The 18,948-nt window shown below is 39.9% G+C and overlaps 1 protein-coding gene across 3 annotated transcripts in view; it reads right to left on the bottom strand.

Annotated features, from left to right (window-relative positions):
• Nucleotides 1-18,948, bottom strand: part of Prkacb (protein kinase cAMP-activated catalytic subunit beta) — an 89,780-nt gene that overhangs the window by 13,232 nt on the left and 57,600 nt on the right. For all 3 annotated transcript variants that reach the window (XM_051195023.1, XM_051195013.1, XM_051195031.1), the window contains exons 4-8: nucleotides 14,995-15,093; nucleotides 14,032-14,114; nucleotides 11,017-11,143; nucleotides 9,683-9,778; nucleotides 7,303-7,425 (exon numbers count right to left, since the gene is read on the bottom strand). In XM_051195023.1, the coding sequence (XP_051050980.1) occupies nucleotides 7,303-7,425; nucleotides 9,683-9,778; nucleotides 11,017-11,143; nucleotides 14,032-14,114; nucleotides 14,995-15,093 (528 nt within the window). The remainder of the gene's footprint in view (nucleotides 1-7,302; nucleotides 7,426-9,682; nucleotides 9,779-11,016; nucleotides 11,144-14,031; nucleotides 14,115-14,994; nucleotides 15,094-18,948) is intronic.

Raw genomic sequence — 18,948 nt, forward strand, 5'->3', positions numbered from 1 at the left:
AGAGAGGCTCCTGAATCTGTGCCTCATCTCTGGCCATGTCTGGACTGCCTTTGCCCTTTGCTTATCTGGCTCTGCAGTCTATTGCTGTTAGAAATTGAAGCCCAATTACCAGTATATCCTGGGCTTCTGTGTCTTCACAGGCACCAAACCAGGATACAGACTGTGATCATGACTCAGAAGGGAATGACCTTTGTGCTATTCATCAATTACCCTTCATGGGGAAGTCTATTTCTCTTCATCAAATTAGTGAACTCTTTGATCAGTGTCTAGTGAGGTTCATGCCCTATATTTCCTGCAGTATCCTCTTGCTGTTCATTGAGAGTGGAATAATATTTATATTATATATAGTGAAGTTAACACTCCTTTTCAAATTATTTAAGTCAAAGACTATATTGTGTTTTCTGTAACAGCTGTTACTTGATTACTGCTTTCGCATAGCATTTTTTAACACAATATTGATTTTTATATTCCCATGAGTAACACAGTCAGATAGAGTTGCTATGGAAACCATACCTGGATTGTGTTTTAGACTACTGGCACTCAGACATAAAATGCAAAGGCTGTATACAGGAACACAGTGCATGTATCACTAGGGTGGGTACAGTGACTGCAGGACTGCAAATCCTTTCTGCCACTGCACATTTCCAAACCTAAACCTAACAGTCATGAACAATCTGACATTTAAATGCCACCTCCTCTGTTTTATCAAAAGCAAAATATGTGCTGAAGAGTCTAAAAGCTGACTGATCATCTCTATGTGCATTTAAAATACCAGTTTGGGTTAAAATACTGTAGTAGAGAAATTACTTAACAATCTAATGTTTAAATGAATGTACTTAAGTGAATTAATTACAAAATAACTTTTGTTTTAACTTTGACATTGCAACTATTTTATACCAGGGTTTCAGAACAGAGGCAACATGAAATACTATTTGTATTATGGACTATGTTTTGAGAAGATCAGACAAAGCTATTCCTTTTTGTTAAAATGGTTCCTCGGAGACCAGTTTGGTCCTGAACTCATAAAGCTCTTCCCTCCACCTCCCATGTGCTAAGAGTACAGGGATGCACCACCTTTCCCAGAAGGGGGAAAAAAAGCCTTGAATGAAAACAATTGAAAACTACAAATATAGATTCCCCAAATATAAGATTAAATTGGATTTTAGTGACATAAACTATTAAAACATTAAAAACGAGTTAACTTCCAACTTGGTTTTATCTAAAAAGGGAGGCAGTAAGAATCTTGCAATAAGGACCTAACCCTAACCCAGACTCCCCTGCCAGGATCTGAATGCTAAAACTACTTTATGGGTGAATTGGTGAATGTGACTTATATTTCACATAACACAGATTTTAGAGATGATGCAAATTAACAAAATCAGAAATGAAAAGGGGGACATAACAATGGACACAGAAGAAATCTAGAAAATTTTCTGGTCATACTTTGAAAACCTGTATGCCACAAAATTTGAAAATTCAAAGGAAATGGACAAATTTCTGGATAAGTATCACCAAAATTAAATCAAGAACAGATAAGCAATTTAAATAGACCTATAACCCCTAACGAAATAGAAGCAGTCTCCGAAAGCCTTCCAACCAAAAAACGCCCAGGGCCAGATGGCTTTAGTGTAGAATTCTACCGGACATTTAAGGAAGAACTAATACCAATACTCCTCAAATTGTTCCACACAATAGAAACAGAAGGTTCATTACCAAACTCTTTTTATGAGGTCACAATCACCTTGGTACCCAAGCCACACAAAGACACAACTAAGAAAGAAAACTACAGACCTGGATGAACATTGTTGCAAAAATAATAAAATACTGGCAAACCGAATCCAAGAATACATCAGAGAAATCATCCACCATGACCAAGTAGGCTTCATCCCTGGGTTGCAGGGATGGTTTAACATATCAAAATCTATCAACGTGATCCACCATATAAACAAACTGAACAAGAAAAACCACATGATCATCTCATTAGATGCTGAAAAAGCCTTAGACAAAATTCAACATCCTTTCATGATAAAGGTCTTAGAGAGATCAGGGATAACAGGAACATACCTAAACATAATAAGAGCAATATACAGTAAACCAACAGCCACCATCAAACTGAATGGACAGAAGCTTAAGATGATTCCTCTAAAATCAGGAACAAGACAAGGCTGCCCTCTCTCTCCACATCTCTTCAATATTGTACTTGAAGTTCTAGCTAAAGCAATAAGACAACAAAAGAAGATTAAGTGTATACAAATTGGAAAGGAAGAAGTCTAACTGTCTCTATTTGCAAATGATATGGTAGTTTACATAAGCGACCCAAAAAACTCTACCAAGGAACTCCTACAGCTGATAAACACCTTCAGCAAACTAGCAGGATACAAGATAAACTCAAAAAAATCAGTAGCCCTAATTTATTCAGACGACAAAGGGGCTGAGAAAGAAATCAGAGAAACATCACCCTTTACAATAGCCACAAACAACATAAAGTATCTTGGGGTAATGCTTACCAAACAAGTGAGAGACCTATATATTAAGAACTTCGTGTCTTTAAAGAAAGACATTAAAGAAGATACCAGGAAATGGAAAGATCTCCCATGCTCTTGGATAGGTAGGATAAAATGGCAATCTTGCCGAAAGCAAGGTATATATTCAATGCAATCCCCATTAAAATCCCAGCACAATTCTTCACTGACCTTGAAAGGATAATAATCAATTTCATACAGAAAAACAAAAGACCCAGGATAGCAAAAATAACCCTGTACAATAAAAGAATTTCAGAAGGCATCACCATCCCTGACTTTAAGCTCTTCTACAGGGCTATAGTTCTGAAAACAACCTGGTATTGGGACAAAAGTAGACAGGTAGACCAATGGAATCGTATCGAAAATCCTGATATTAACTCACACACCTATGAACACCTGATTTTTGACAAAACAGCTAAAAGTATACAATGGAAAGAGGAAAGCATCTTCAACAAATGGTGGTGGCACAACTGGATGATAGTGTGTAGAAGACTGCAGATAGACCATGTCTATCACTATGCACAAATCTCAAGTCTAAATGGACATAAATCTAGCCACACTGAACCTCTTAGAAGAGAAAGTGGGAGTTCTCTTGAACAAATTGGTATAGGAGACCGCTTCCTGAACATAACTGCAGTAGCACAGACACTGAGATCAACAATTAATAAATGGGACCTCCTCAAACTTAGAAGTTTCTGTAAGGCAAAGGACGCAGTTGACAAGACCAAATGGCAGCCCACCAACTGGGAAGATTATTACCAATTCTACATATGACAGATCTCCAAAATTTACAAAGAACACAAGAAACTAGTCACCAAAAAAAAAAAAAAAAAAAAAAAAAAAAAAAAAAAAACACAAATAACCCTATTAAAACATGGGGTACAGAACTAAAGAGAGAATTCTCAATAGAGGAAATTAAAAAGTCTGAAAGACATTTAAGAAAGTGCTCAATATCCTTAGCTATCAGGAAAAAGCAAATCAAAACAACTTTGAGATACCATCTTACTCCTGCCAGAATGGCTAAAATTACAAACACCAATGACAACTTATGCTGGAGAGGATGTGGAGAAAGGGGGAACACTCCTCCACTGCTGGTGGGAGCTCAAACTTGTATAGCCATTTTGGAGATCAATATAGTGATTCCTCAGGAAAATGGGAATTAGTTTACCACAGGACCCAGCAAACCCCATCTTAGGCATATACCTAAATGATCCACATCCATGCAACAAAGACATGTGCTCAATTATGTTCGAAGCAACATTATTTGTAATAGCAAGAACCTGGAAGCAACCTAGATGCCCCTCAAGTGAAGAATGGATAAAGAAGATATGGCACATCTATACAATGAAATACTACTCTGTGGGGGGGCAATGGAATCTTGAAATTTGCAGGCAAGTGGATAGCACTTGAAGAAACCATCCTCAGTGAGATAACCCAGTCACAAAAAGAGCAACATGGTGTGTACTCGCTCATATATGGAGTTTAGACATAGAGCAAAGGATCATCAGCCTATAATTCACACCACTAGAGGAACTAGGATACAAGGTGTATTCTAAGAGATTCATATAAAGTCCCTCACAGAAGGGGGAAGGGACAAGTTCTCCACAGCACATGTGGAGTGGGAGGGGGCAGTGTGTGTAGAGGGAGCTAGGAGAAAGAGAAGGGGAGGAGAGGAAAGCATGTGGGACTAGGAAGATTGAGTCAGGGGAGAAATAGAAGAGAGAAAAGAGAGATAGGGAGAAAGAGAGGAAGAGAGAGAGAGAGAGAGAGAGAGAGAGAGAGAGAGAGAGAGAGATAGAAAGAACATAAAAGAGGGAAGCATTATAGGATTGAGGAGAAAACTGAACCTGATGAAATGTTCAGAGAGCTACAAGACTGACTCCAACAAACAATTTGAGCAACAGTGGAAAGGCTACCATAAGTGCCCTTCCCTGATAATAATATCAACTAACTTATCCACCATCATGGAGCTCTCATCTAGTACCTGTTGGAAACAGAAGCAGATACCCACAACTAAACACTGAGTCGACTTAGAACCCAGATACAGATGGAGAGGACAAGACCACACCGCAGAATCACACAGAGACAGCTGACCTGAACAAAGAGGAGCTAACAGGCCCCCAGACTGACAGCTGGGAATCCAGCATGGGACTGACTCAGACACCCTGAACATGTGTCCCAGCCAGAAGGACTGAGCAGTCTAAGGGTCCTCACACAGTGGAACCAGGATGTATCCCTGGTGCACAAAAGGATTTTGGGGGCACATCCCCCATGGGGGGGATATTCCCTAAACCTAGAGACAGGAGAGAGGGTCTAGTCCCTACTCCAAATGACTTGACAGATTTATATGACCCTTCCTATAGGGCATAACCCTACATGTGGAGTGGGGGGGGGATGGGAGGGGAGGGTGGTTGGGGTGCATGGGAGGGGATAGAGAGGGAAAGAGGGATGGAGGGAGAGGGAACTGGGATCGATATGTAAAATAAAAATAAAATAATAAAAAAATGAAAACCATTCCCATTGTGGTGTGATATAGTTCATGCTTTTAAAACAGTGTGATCATATTTTAAATGGTTATAGCTTTAGAAGATATTAAGTTATTGGATACAAAATATTAAATTGGACATGAAGTTAAAAACATTCACAAACAGCTGAAAAAATGTTGCCCAAGTCAAGCTGAGGCTATTCATACCAGGAGAGATGCACTTATTTTAACTAAAGCCGTTATCCTAAGTAAACATAAATTTAGCTTATGCAGCATCTTCATTATAATTTGATTTCTTTTATGAAGAGGTATAAAAGTAGTATGGAAAAGGCTCAGGAGCTTTCTAGTTACTTCTAGTTAAATTATTTGAAACATTCCTTTAATTTCTACATTTCTACTTTGCATTAAAAAATATTCTCCTGTTACAGCTTTAATATATTTTCTTGTTATGTCTCATATGACCTTTGGTTCTTATTCTCTTTTAAAATTTAAGTATTCACTTCTTACTTTCTTTTTAAAATTTACTATTTATTGATTATTTTTATGAATGTGTGTGTGTGTGTGTCTGCATGAGTTTATGTGTATCATGTGAGTACAGAAGCCTGTGGAGGCCAGGGGAGCAGATCCCCACAGAACTTGAGTTTCCAGATGCTGTAAGCTGCCATGTGGATGCTGGAACCAAACCCTGGACCTTAGCAAGAGCATCAAGCCAGCTCTCCAGGCCATGTTCTTAAAAACAAAATTACCGCCACTACTAAATTTTTGTGCCATGGTTTATTTTATGCATATCCATAGTTCTTGTTATAAATTATGCTAGGGAAAACAATCACAAAGGTAAGAAACCTGAAGTACAGATCTACAATGTAACGAGAACAGCAGAGATTTTTCTCACTAGGAATAAAGACTGCATTCCATTCTCCTGTATGCCCTTCCCAGTGTCCACCCTCAGACATCATGTCAGTTCATTTATAAGCAGGAGGTGTTTGCTTTTCACCTGTCACAAATTTAATGTCTATGGCTAGCCCTCTAATTTGTGAATATTAATCTAATATCAAAGCCTCCCCAGAAAATGTAATAAAATATAAGGAACAAAATCTCAAGACCTTCCTACAAGGCACATACATTGTGAGATTTGGAGTAACACTGCCACGTGGACCAGGAACCCTCAATGGATGGACAGACAGTTACTAATAAGTGTCTTTTCGAGCAGCCTCATGGTAGAACATCTACAATTTAAATCTGGATCCTAGCATCAAGGTTAAATTATTATGTTATTGGCTATCCATGGTAAGTTGTGAATATTTAACACTATAAAATTTAAATTCATGGATACTGAGCTCAGCTTAACAAGCATTCAGAGTATGAATCTGGTTGAGGTAGAAATAAATGGAGACCTCACTTCTCTACCTAAGATTTATCTTTACCTAAGAAGGTCATAAAGTACAACAACCAAAAAGGGAAGTGCACCTGTCTCAGGGAAATGCTACTTAAGTCCATTCCTTGGTGGCACTCTTCACAAAACACAAAGGACAAGTTAAAGGGTGTGGTATATATCATCAATGAGAGCAAGAAGTGTGGCTCAGAGGACAGTCTGCAGGAGCTGGGAGAGTGTGCAGGAGCTGGGACAGCCTGCAGGAGCTGGCTTCGCCTTTCGCTTAGAGAAGACACCTTTACCTTGGGAGCACTCTCTCCAGCCCCAAAGCTCCAAAAGCCGTGCTTTCCTTCCCAATGACACCACTACATCTCAGAAAAGAGTACAACATGAGCTAAGGCAGGAGACTGGCGTTCAGAGACTAAAAGTGCAAAAGCAGAGTTAATGGGATAATTTACCAGTGTCACACGCTCAGTTCACTCACGGTCAAGGATAATTGTTATTTCCTGTTTGCTAAAATTCGGCACCAATTATAACTGCATTAAACATAAGCAATTCTGTTAAAATCAATTCTGTAAATTCTTCTCAGAAAAGGCCCATCTACTTTATTTTCACTTTTGATGTAATTCAAAAAGAACAGTTACATAAAAGCAGTCCCTAAAACTGTTCCCCAAGCACAAATCCATGAGATCAAAATTGTGATTTATAGGATTACTGTGAATAGTTACAATCTTTACTCAACAAACCAAAACCCTGAAAGTGGAAGCTGCCTTAGTACCCTGTTGACATGTTTGAGCAACAGCTCTCTACCTAAAGATGTCAACACAGAGGGGAGCAGCTCATGCCCGACAAGGGTTCTATCTGCCAACTTTAACCCACACCAGACGAAGGGGAAGAAAGGACTAACCGGGCGCATCACTCACCTTGCCAGAGACGATCTTCTCATAAATCTGGATTGGCTGGTCTGCAAAGAAGGGGGGGTAGCCAGCGGCCATCTCGTAGATCAGCACCCCCAGTGCCCACCAGTCCACTGCCTTATTGTAGCCCTGAAACAAAGGAGCAGCAGTGCTGATCACCAGGCAAGTTACTCAGGAAAATGACAATCTCAAAATGATCCGGAAATGTATGAACACAACCACAGCGCTTAGCTGTGAAAAAAGGAATATGGGAAGCTAACAAAGCCTATCAGGGCAGGTTTAATTAAATGAAGCAATTTCCAGATACCGGAGTTTGATTTTGGGAAGGACTGTTAAATCATGTTCCTCAAATCACTGAGACTAACACTGAGCGTGAAACCTCTTCCGTTTCAGTGGGAGACTTTTGCTGCTAGTCAATGGCAGAAATCACCTCTGGAGGCCCATCCTAAGCCATTACCTATGCATTATGTTTGCAACAGCATAGCTAGAAAGCAAAACAAAATTGCATTACTGGAACAACACATGATGAACTGACTTCGGAACAGCCCATATTCTCGGACCTGGGAAGGTGAAAATACTCAAGATAATCATGTCTATTTCAGTATCTTTTGAAAAGTAAAGCTGAAGTGTCCTCTGACCACTATTACCCTCCATGCACGATGTTTGCTCTTTGTGTTCAGTGTCTCATCCCCTGAAGGCACAGGAAGGAGAGCTCATGCATAAGGTTTTGTGAATACCATATCAAAAGAAAGGCATGTTTAAAAAATACACTGGAGCCAAATACAAGCCAGGTTCTCATCTATTTCATCTGGCATATTTTTTTTTTTTTTTTATAACAAGCTTACTAAAATACACATGCAGAACACTTTGTAAGAGGATACCTATTGATAATGTTTATATTAATACATTTACATTAAGTTTGCTATCAGTCATGATCTGTATCAACTAAGACTATGTGGGAAAAAAACAACAATCTCACATTCCACCTTTTTGTCAAGATGTTAGCTTTACTAATCATTTAGCTTTCTAACCACCAGGTAAAATACAATACAATACGGAGATTTCCTTCTTTCCTGATTATATGTTTTAAAGGAGGTTTGTAATAAGCAGAACGACATCTTACTAATAGGAATGGGATCAAGTGCTCACTTTAACGTATGTTTTACATTCTGTGGAGTGTTTAAACAGAGATTTTAAAAAATCATTAATAAAAACACTATACATAGATAGCAAAGGACATATACTCAGAATTCGATTTATATATACATATAAAGAAAAACTAAGTGGTAATTACATATTTGAAAATATAACTCATAATCAAATATAGCAATGAGATACCATTTACTGTCTTTTAAATGAACAGTCTTAAGCCTGGAAAGGATGGAGTAAAATAACACACACTCCTGGTTAAGTGGTAAAACGCTGCAATCTTATTAGACAGCAACTTGGTAATTTATATCAAGGGCCTTAAACACATTCCACTTCTGAAAATATAGGAAAACTTTACTATATATAAAATATCAGAAACAACAAACAACAGAACAACAGGACAATGTAAACAGCCAACAACAGAAGCGTGACTAACTACTTTATGGTACATTTGCACACATGCATTAGCAACACACACGTGCACAGCCATGTGTGCAGGAATGTTAGCATTAAAAACCCATACACAAAGTATACATTCACCATGATTTCATCTTAAACTCATATTAGAAAAACGTATAAAATGTCTTTTCTTAAAAACTGTCTTTGGGGTGCTAGGACTCCAGGATTTTTGGTTTCTTCACTTTTCTACAATCTCCAAATTTTGTGCAATGAGCATTCGTGTACTCTAGTGTGTACACGTGTACAGGTTTCCATTCTTATTTTGTGGTCACATTATAAGTGCAGGAAAGGGAGAAATGTGTAACGTTTCCAACAATGATGCTTATGAATTTTTAAAGATTGGTTAGTCAGACTGTAAGGCTGAGAAGCTAACTTAGGAAGTCTACAGCGCATTAGGCCGTGTCTCTTCTCCTCAGTTGCTCCTCTGAGCTCGGCCTTTTCACTTCCCCTTCCTGCTTTTGCCATCCAGAGAAGAAAGGGAAAATGTAAACATCCTTTTAGGTGTGGCTACATTTGTTATATTAAATGTAAATGTACTAGCACCTCACTCTACCATTTGCAATGTAGTTCAGGCTTCAGCAAGGCTAAAAACATTTAGTTGCTGTATTATTGCTATGAAACTAAGATTAAAAATAACTTTCAGACATCCCCTTCACTTAGGTGGTGACTTGGAACAGAAGAGAGAACTGACCCCCCCCCCTTGTCACCAGAAAAGGCCTCCTGCACTGGCCAGCCAGGGAAGAATCCTGACAGGGGCTTTGTGGGCGGCAGCCCGTACCTTGCTGAGGATGATCTCTGGGGCCAGGTACTCCGGAGTGCCGCACAGTGTCCAAGTCCTGCCCTTCACTCTCTTGGCGAACCCAAAGTCTGTGACCTGTGAAAGGGATGGAAGCGTCGCTCACTTCACAGAGAACATTCAAAGCTAAAATTCAGGATGACAATGAAATCCATGGGGGGAAAAGGAGCCAATGTGATTGAGAGTAATTCACGCAGGCAACTATTTAGTGAATGAAGATCAGAACAGCAAGGCTACAAAACTCTTCTCCAAACAGTAAATAAATGTAGGGTGACAGGTGACAGATGTAAGTAATTAAAAAGTGAAAAAGGAAGGTACTGTGGAGTAAGCGCTGAGGAAAATACCCCTCAAGCCCAACGTCTCTGGCGTAAAGTGTATCACCAGGAAAAGGCTCTGTGGACCTGTCTCTGCCAAGAAGGCCACGGAAAGCCACGGCCCTGTGCTATTAACAGAACTGGAGGGGACACAGCCACCAACTGCAGTCTGAAGTTAGGTCTCATCCGCCACATATTTGAGGGGTAAAGTGCCTGGACTCGGGGACTAGACTGTCTGGGTTAAAATTCTAATTCTTCCACTCCTGACTGTGACCGAGTCTTATCAGCTTTAAAATGGTGACAAGAAGAATATTTACAATTCACAAGGTTGTTAATATTAAGAGACAATGCAGGCTGAGTACCCCATATCCAAAATACTTGGAACCAAAGGGTTTGCTTTTACCATGTTTTTTCCCATCTATCTATCTATCTATCTATCTATCTATCTATCTATCTATCTATCTATCTATCTATCTATCTATCAATCAATCAAATGCACAGGGAGAGACCCTGGTGAGAGTCCAGACACAAAATCTCACGCTTCTTAGGCTCCTTTCAGCCACAGCCGGGAGGAATTGCAAAGATGTCTTCAGGGCACACCCCCTTGAGAGTGCCGTGAAGCCGCATCCAGTCACCGGAGGGGCTTTTCACTTTGGTGTCCTATCAGCACACCAAAGGGCTTCGCACTGGAATCTTTCATGTGGATTTTCTGACTGAGGGCTGCTCAGCCTGCACACTCGGGGGTTCCTGGCATTCATCACTACTCCCCGTTTAGCTAAACTGCTCCTTTTGCAGGAGTCCATCTCTAGGAGAAAGACACAGGTCCCTCCTTGACGTGATGCTTACTGCTCTGTAGCGGCAGACCTATGAACCCACTCTGAGCCTTCTGGATAGAGACAACTTTTTCCCTTGGACAACAAAACTAGTGAAGCCCGTCATAACAGTTGAGGTGAAATGTGTGAAGATATTCCTCAGGACATCCATGCAGCGTTCCAGTCCTACCTGGATGTAACCCTGGTGGTCAATTAAGAGGTTCTCAGGCTTGAGATCTCTGTAGATGAGGTCCAGGGAGTGGAGGTACTCAAACGTTAGCACAATCTGAGCTGCGTAGAAGCGAGCGTGGGGTTCACTGCAAAAGAGAAGATGGGTCTGGGGTGAGATATTTTCACTCAAATTCAGGAGAAGAACTCATCATTATACAAATATCTACTGCCTTCAAATAACACTGCTGGACATTTATGGGACATATTTCCTTTATATAATTGTAAATATAAGATGCACTCAGGACCTTAATTCATACTGAGGAAAACATAATTTTAAAATGGTCATCTTATTGCAAATTATCACTGCCCACATTGGAAGTCAGTAATGCCTTTATAATTACAGCTGGCCTGAGAAGGATGGAAAAGTAAATGTGTCCACTCTGTAGTCTCTAAGAGCCACCAGTACAGCTCCCAGTTCATAGGCGTAAAGGGTTTCACTGTACAGAATCTTATCTGTGGTCATCTGAAGATGAAATCTGTACCCCTACTCTGAAGTAGTTCATGCTGCACAAACGGCTGGGACACACTCATCGGAGAAAAGGTATGATGGAAAGTATGGATAAGAGAGAGGTTTCTTGGTTTTGCTTCAATGAGATGATGGGACAGACTTAGTAGACTCCCTAGGGGAGAACTTACTCTCTCTGAGGAGCAGAGGAGAGGTGGGGGGGGGCAGGGGTGGGGAGGAAGGAGGAGGAACTAGATTGGAATGTAAAAAATAAATTAATAAAATTTTAAAAAAGAAGAGTGCACACAGCCCGTCTAAAATCCACAGGCATCCTTCTCATGTGAATTTCCAAATCTCATACTAGGTATGTTTATAGTTACACACACACACACACACACACACACACACACACACACACACACTCACTGAATGTTTGTAAAACCCAGGTGAGCTTCTTATGCATAGGGCACATATGCAACTTTGATATATTAGTGTAATTTTCGTGCTACAATTTTAGTGTTATTTGAAAATGGTGTACCAAATTTCTAGTTCATTTTCTAGTACATTCATTGAATGTTTGCCAATTTGCCTGACTTTAATGACTTTCAGATTTGTGTCTTTTATGAACAACCTCAATTGTTACTATGATTTTCCTCAGGGGATGGCACCAGAACGAGAAATTTCTACAAAGAATTTGACACATGCTGCTCTCTATACACACTGACACACTCCCAAGTCCTTGCCTTACTCAGGTACTCCGTAAATACCGGCTGACTCAGGAATGTGATAACACTTTGAGCAGCAGTATTTTTATCATACCCCTCCAGTTTCAGCCAGGTCCAAACACCGTAGTAAAGAATGAGGGAGGCTCTGGAGTAGATACTGGGAGACTCCTTCCTGGTTTGGGGGCATGCGACCTCGGAATCTATGAGAATTTCATATGGAAGCCCCTTTATACTTTTTCTCCATGTGTGCGTGTGAGTGTGTGCCGGTGCGTGCATGTGTGTGTGTGTGTGTGTGTGTATGAGATCTGCTTAGTATCCTATTTATTTGTTTATACAAGCTGATGTTGGTAGAAGAAACATGGAGGGTATGTAGCTCTGTAGTCTACAACTTAAAGCAGCTTTAATTGGAGACAGGAGAGTACGTCAGGATTTGATGAGTGACCAGACAGATGGAGTCACACTGAGCAATCACTTAGATCCTCTGGGTTTCCCTGGGTGAGCGCAGTTCCTAGAGCTCACACAGCAAATGTCAGAATTCAGCAAAGACAGCATCCCGCTGACTTATTTCAACCCGCTTGCTTTTTTCACAGCACTATGTGGGGTGTTAAAGAAACACATGTGGGTAGCTCCAAAGCAAAGACATAAAGTGGTTGCAGAAAAGGAGGCACCGTGTTTTAGGACAGGGTTGGGTGTGGCATTTCAGTGTAAGCAAGGGACAACTACAGAGGAACATGAGGACTCTGGGCCTACATAGACATGGAGACAGGAAAGAGGGGAAACAGGGAGTAAAAGGAAATTATCAAAAATAGAAGCCACTTTTCATTACACAGTTTCCACACATAGTAGGTTCCCTACTCTAAAGGTCAATAGATGAGATCTTTGCCTAGGCCCTAGGCAACTCAAATAATGACGCCCAGTGGCCTATCTGTTACTCTTGTGATTACCCAACTCTATGATCACCCTATTGTGAGTCACCAGTCTCAGAGGAACTCACACTCCGTTTAACTGAAACTCTCCTTAGGTTTTTACTGATTTCTGAATATTGAGTGAAACTGGTTGTGGTTTTAATTTTAAATTAACTTCTTGAATGATTGCTAATTTACAGTAATAGCTATAACTCTTGTACACAGATAAAACTACGAGAAAAGCTAGGAAGTGTTAGAGATAACCTAGTATGCTGCAAATCCCTTAAGTTGTGTACTTATTCAAGAAACTGAAGGTAACAAAGACTTTAATTAAACTGTAGAAGACTTTGTAATATAATTTCGCCACAATATAACATTTATTTATTTAGCTTTTTGAGGCAGGGTTTCTCTGTGCAGCCCTAGCTGTCCTGGAACTCACTCTGTAGACCAGTCTGGCCTTCAACTCACAGAGATCCACCTGCTTCTTCCTCCCGAGTGCTGTATCACTATTATTTTTATATCTCTTTTCTTATATTCACTTACATCCAAATTTCTACCATAAATGCTATTGCCATTAAATATTATAAGTTGCATAGCATATATTATCATATGTCTCAAATGCTATTATTTACTCAGTACATGTTGGTATTTTAAAATTTAATTTTTGTATTTTTTTGTTGGAAACTCTTCAAGCCATCTCATAATACTTAGCAATGGTAGAATATTTAAATTGATTTCACTGCATTCTGATTTGGATTTTAAAGCTCATATATGGCATGGCCTTCTATCGAAGTTTCTACCTAATACTTTTCTATGGATAAAATACGGGTTAATAAATTCCAGGGTATTCTGGTTTAAAGTAAACACAAACATGGAAAGAAGTCAGGAGCAACAGTTACCTGAACCTTCCAATTCTTCTTAGATGAGAAAACATTTCGCCGCCAGGAACATACTCCATAACCATGTATAAATTAGAATTATCCTATGAACAAATAACAAACAAGTACCAACTATAAAGTCTAGTAAGAAACATTTTAGGATGACACCATGTTAAATTAGAAAGGAAAAAGTAAAATCCATTTGACAGATCAAAAATTTGAGGGGGAAAGATATTACTAAAAAGTGTTCTGGCCTCTCCACACTCATCTCCACTCCCTTAGTATCCCAGAAGAAGCCTGGGACTTTTGCTGTTCTGTTGTTGCAGGGGACATTTAACTTCAAAACAATGAAACACTGGAGCAATGGCACAGTAGCACAGCTCATGCAAAGGAGTAACAAAGTTAAAAAACAATTTGGAAACGCTAATAAGAATATTTTCATCTTATGCTTTCAAGATGGATGGCTTTAATATTTAAGTATATAAGGCTTTATTGGATTTAAAGAACAAAGAACTAAGCACAGGCAAATACTGCCCATGATTCAGCAGGGCCAACCCTCCCCAATTCATCTGAGTCATGAGCACAGCACAGAGGTGGCTCTCCTGGTGCAAAATAACAACAGCGAAAACCCAAACCACAAAAAGCCAGATACAAATTACTACATGAAGCGTCCAGGTCCAGGTCACAACAGGAAGGGTTTAAACCATGTAGAAAGTGTGTTCAGCATCTACATTTACACGGAGCGTAAGACCTCCTAGGGTGTCTGCATCACTGTAATACTTGGTTTTGTGTTGCCTTCCGTGAAAAGCACACAGGTCCTCATCAACAGCTACTCCAGGGTGAAGCAGAACTCCCCGCCCCCATCACCCCAATCCCCAGAGTTGATAGGCATGGCGAGCACGTGGCCACCATCGTGGTTTACCACTTCACTGGAACCCTGTCACCATTACGTCAACAGCACATCTAGACAGCAGAGCAACTGACCTTAAAAGAATACTCCAGTCGGACAAGGAAGGGAAACTCCACTGCCTGTAGTATTCTTTTCTCATTCAAAGTATGCTCTATTTGCTTCAGCTTAACCACCTGTAAGTGGAAAACAGATTTAAAAGACATTATCATTTTAAAGAGAAAGGTTTCCATACAATAATCCCAATGGATAAGCAGAATTACTAGGCTTCAATAAAAAGAAAATAATCAACCAGAGTGCTAAGCTTCTACTTTTGACAGCCTAACAGAGAATTCCAGCCTTGGTCTTCAGCTGTGGTGATGCAGGTCACTTATCCCAACACTAAGACTACTGTAAGTTCAAGGCTAGCCTAGGCTACACAGTGTGAGACTGGCTCCCCTACCCCAAAGTCAGCTATAAATCAAGTTAAGAAAAACTTAAGTGGGAACAAAAAATAGATCTATAAGATTGCTGTAAAAGTTATTATGTGAAGATATTTGCTGCTAATGACATGACCAAATCACTTATCAGTAAACAGAATGAAATTAAGGATGAAGGAAAAGCCAAAAGAGTGGGCAAAAGTGAGTAAGCTGTTCAAACTGTACTTGAAGAAATACAGTTAAAATCTAAAAATTCAATTTACATAGCCACAGAGCAGAACATGGAAGAAATACAATCTTTCTATCAAACATTCCGGATTGGGCACACAACAGTAACAGCTCGGAAGCAGACATCTGTTAGTTTAATTTGTCTAAAGAGGTGAGGGGTGGGCTGAGTTTAAAAGACGGACCGATAATAAAGGCTCAGAAGAGATGGAAGGGAAAGCTGGGTAGAGGCTAAACCCCAAAACCAGTCCTAAAGGGGGAAACACACAGAGGCAAGAGCCCTGGTTTCATTTAGCTATGGTTAAGGGATGCTCCCTTAGCCTAGAGGCAGGAGGGAGGGCCTAGGCCCTACTCCAAATGACTTGACAAATTTAGGTGACCCCTCCTGGAAGGCACCACCCTACATGTGGATTGGGGGAGGGGGATGGGAGGGTGGAAGAGAGGGAGGGAGGGATGGAAAGGGAACTGGGGTCGATATGTAAAATAAGAAAAATAAGTAAATAATAAAAAAAAAAAGATAGCACTTCTGAAAACTTGGTAAAGAATGTGGCAGAGATAATTTTACAAATATCCTTTGGGATACAGTTCATATTTTATCTTGAAAATTCACTTAAAGTTTATATTCACATTTAATATGATGATGCCAGCTTAAATACCCTGGTATGAGAGGACTGCCAGATCACCAGCTGGTTCTTTCAAGTAAAACAAAAGTTATTAATAAACGAGACAAGCTGAACAGCAGTCCCTCCCCCAGAAAATCCCAGAACCCTTTTGTGTATCAGCTTTCAAGCCAGAGAAGCAGATACAGACCATGCACAGACAGCATGGGGTAAGAGGCTCCGGTGGATTTTGGGAAGCAATTATGGCATGTTAGGAAGTAGGAGGAATAAGATGAACTCTGTCTTCGTTTAATAAATGTCAGAAACTTTCCGATGAGTCAGAGAAATGCGATGAGATCGTAAGGAAGCATTTGGTCAGAGAGGAAGAAAAGTAGAAGTAAAAAGTCTGGGATTTTGGGAATCGTGGTGCTACTAAAGTCAACTGGTCATCAGAGAAGGGGCTGGAAGAAAGGATCCTGGAGATAAGGTGCATTTTGAAGGGAAAATTAAGGAGGAATAAGGCACAGAAATCAGATAAACCTTGGCTAACACATGGGTTTAACTCTCTAGCTGTCACACACTGAAGAAATTGAGAGGTGGTTAGCTTAAAAGGGAGACCAATCAATGCGCACGCATTTGTGAAGACTCACCGATACCACAGGCGCGCATACATTACAAGTGTGTATATGTGCAGACCCATATATTTGCACATGTGTATGTATGTGTTTGTCTCTGCCCACATGTGTAATAGCCTAGTAATATTGGACACATTGTAGTAATGGGATCTCTTTAATCTTGGTATTGATTCCCCCTTGTACACTAAAATTGGAGAAGTTAAGATTACCTAACTGAATTATTTGTATGAACTTACTGACAGAGTTATTATGGCCTGTTATTTTATTACCTCATACAAATTAAATAAACAGAAGTAAGGATATAACATCTTTCATGTTAATTTATGTCAAGATTCAACAGTCTGCACTAACAGAAATTACATGAAATTCTAGTTATTCTCCTGAAAAATATCCATTACCATGACTTATCCATGAGGTAGCCACTTAGGTATTTGCTCAATATGTTTCTAGAAGCTAAAAATATCTTTCCAAATATTTTAAGATGGTAAATACCACTATCTTCTCAATATTTTTGAAGTGAAGCATTTCATAATTCTTTAAGAAAGATGACATACCCTTAGAAGCTATCTTGAGAACATGTAATAAATACTGTAATAGCAGGTTTACAAATACAAGATGAAATAAAAGTCTCTTGTCTTTTTGTCACCAGCACGAGATCCGTTAATGTCATCCACAGAACCAAGACAGGAATTAAATGACCTGCAAAAGCTGCCTGCTCAGACTGCACAGCATAGGAACAAAATCCCAGGAAGGGTGGAAGTTGCTGGATAAGAATATATGTGGAAAAATGTGAAATAACCAAATGTGTGTGTGTGTGTGTGTGTGTGTGTGTATGAGTGTGAGTGTGTGTATGAGTGTATGAGTATGTGTATTAGTGTGTGTATGTGTGTATATGAGTGTGTTTGTGTGTGTATGAGTGTGTGTATTAGTGTGAGTGTGTCTGTGTATGTGTTTGAGTGTGTGAGTGTGTATGAGTGTGTTGGTGTGTATGAGTTTGTATATGAGTAATGTGTGTGTATGTGTGTGTATGAGTGTGTGTATGAGTGTATGTATGTGTGTATGAGTATGTGTATTAGTGTGTATATGAGTGTTTGTGTGTGTATGAGTGTGTGTATTAGTGTGAGTGTGTCTGTGTATGTGTTTGAGTGTGTGAGTGTGTATGAGTTTGTATATGAGTAATGTGTGTGTATGTGTGTGTGTATATGAGTGTGTGTGTGTGTGTATGTATGTGTGTATGAGTATGTGTATGTGTGTATATGAGTGTGTTTGTGTGTGTATGAGTGTGTGTATTAGTGTGAATGTGTCTGTGTATGTGTTTGAGTGTGTGAGTGTGTTTGAGTGTGTGAGTGTGTATGAGTGTGTTGGTGTGTATGAGTTTGTATATGAGTAATGTGTGTGTATGTGTGTGTGTATATGAGTGTGTGTGTGTGTGTGTGTGTGTAAACACAATGAAATGGGAAAGGTACAAAAGGAAGACCAGAGAAGCAGGGGGTCAGGAGAATGCTATTTCCATGGGCTGGGGCAGGGCCGTGTTAGGAGGAAAGGCTATTGCAGTCATATGCAAACAGAGAGAGGAAAAGGCACATGGGAGGAGCAGCATGCCCTGGCGCTGGTGGTTTGGGCATGGGTGTGGTGGTCCTTGACAGAGCCCTGCAGTGAGTGCAGTGAGAGGCAGGGGATGGATGGGCAGGGTGAGAGCCAACAAGAGGTGAGTTAGTGAGACCACTGCTCCAAGAAGAACAGTTAGAAAATCTGTGAGTGAGAGCGGCTGCCAAAGATGTTCAGATAAATGTATGTACCGCATCTTTAATTTTAGAGGCACTTAGGTCATTATTCCCTGTTCATGTGAAAGATGAATCTGGTTTCCAATAAAATGAAGGTTGGAACAGTCTGATGCGATGGTGGTTATTCAACATTTAAAATGTGGCTAATCAAAATGTAAAATACACAATAGATTTTGAAGACTTGGTATGAACCCCAGTTAAGCACTACACACTGGGCTATTAATTACATCAGATTTTATTTCTTAAAGTGTGGCTACTAGGTAATGTAGAGCCACAAGTACAGCTTCTTTATACTGCCATATTGGCAAGGACCAAGTTCCCTTGCCACATCTGTCCCCTGGCATTATATCCCCATAGGACAGTTTCTCC

Source organism: Phodopus roborovskii, unplaced genomic scaffold (genome assembly GCF_943737965.1).
Source record: "Phodopus roborovskii unplaced genomic scaffold, PHOROB, whole genome shotgun sequence".
NCBI classification, from domain to species: domain Eukaryota; kingdom Metazoa; phylum Chordata; class Mammalia; order Rodentia; family Cricetidae; genus Phodopus; species Phodopus roborovskii.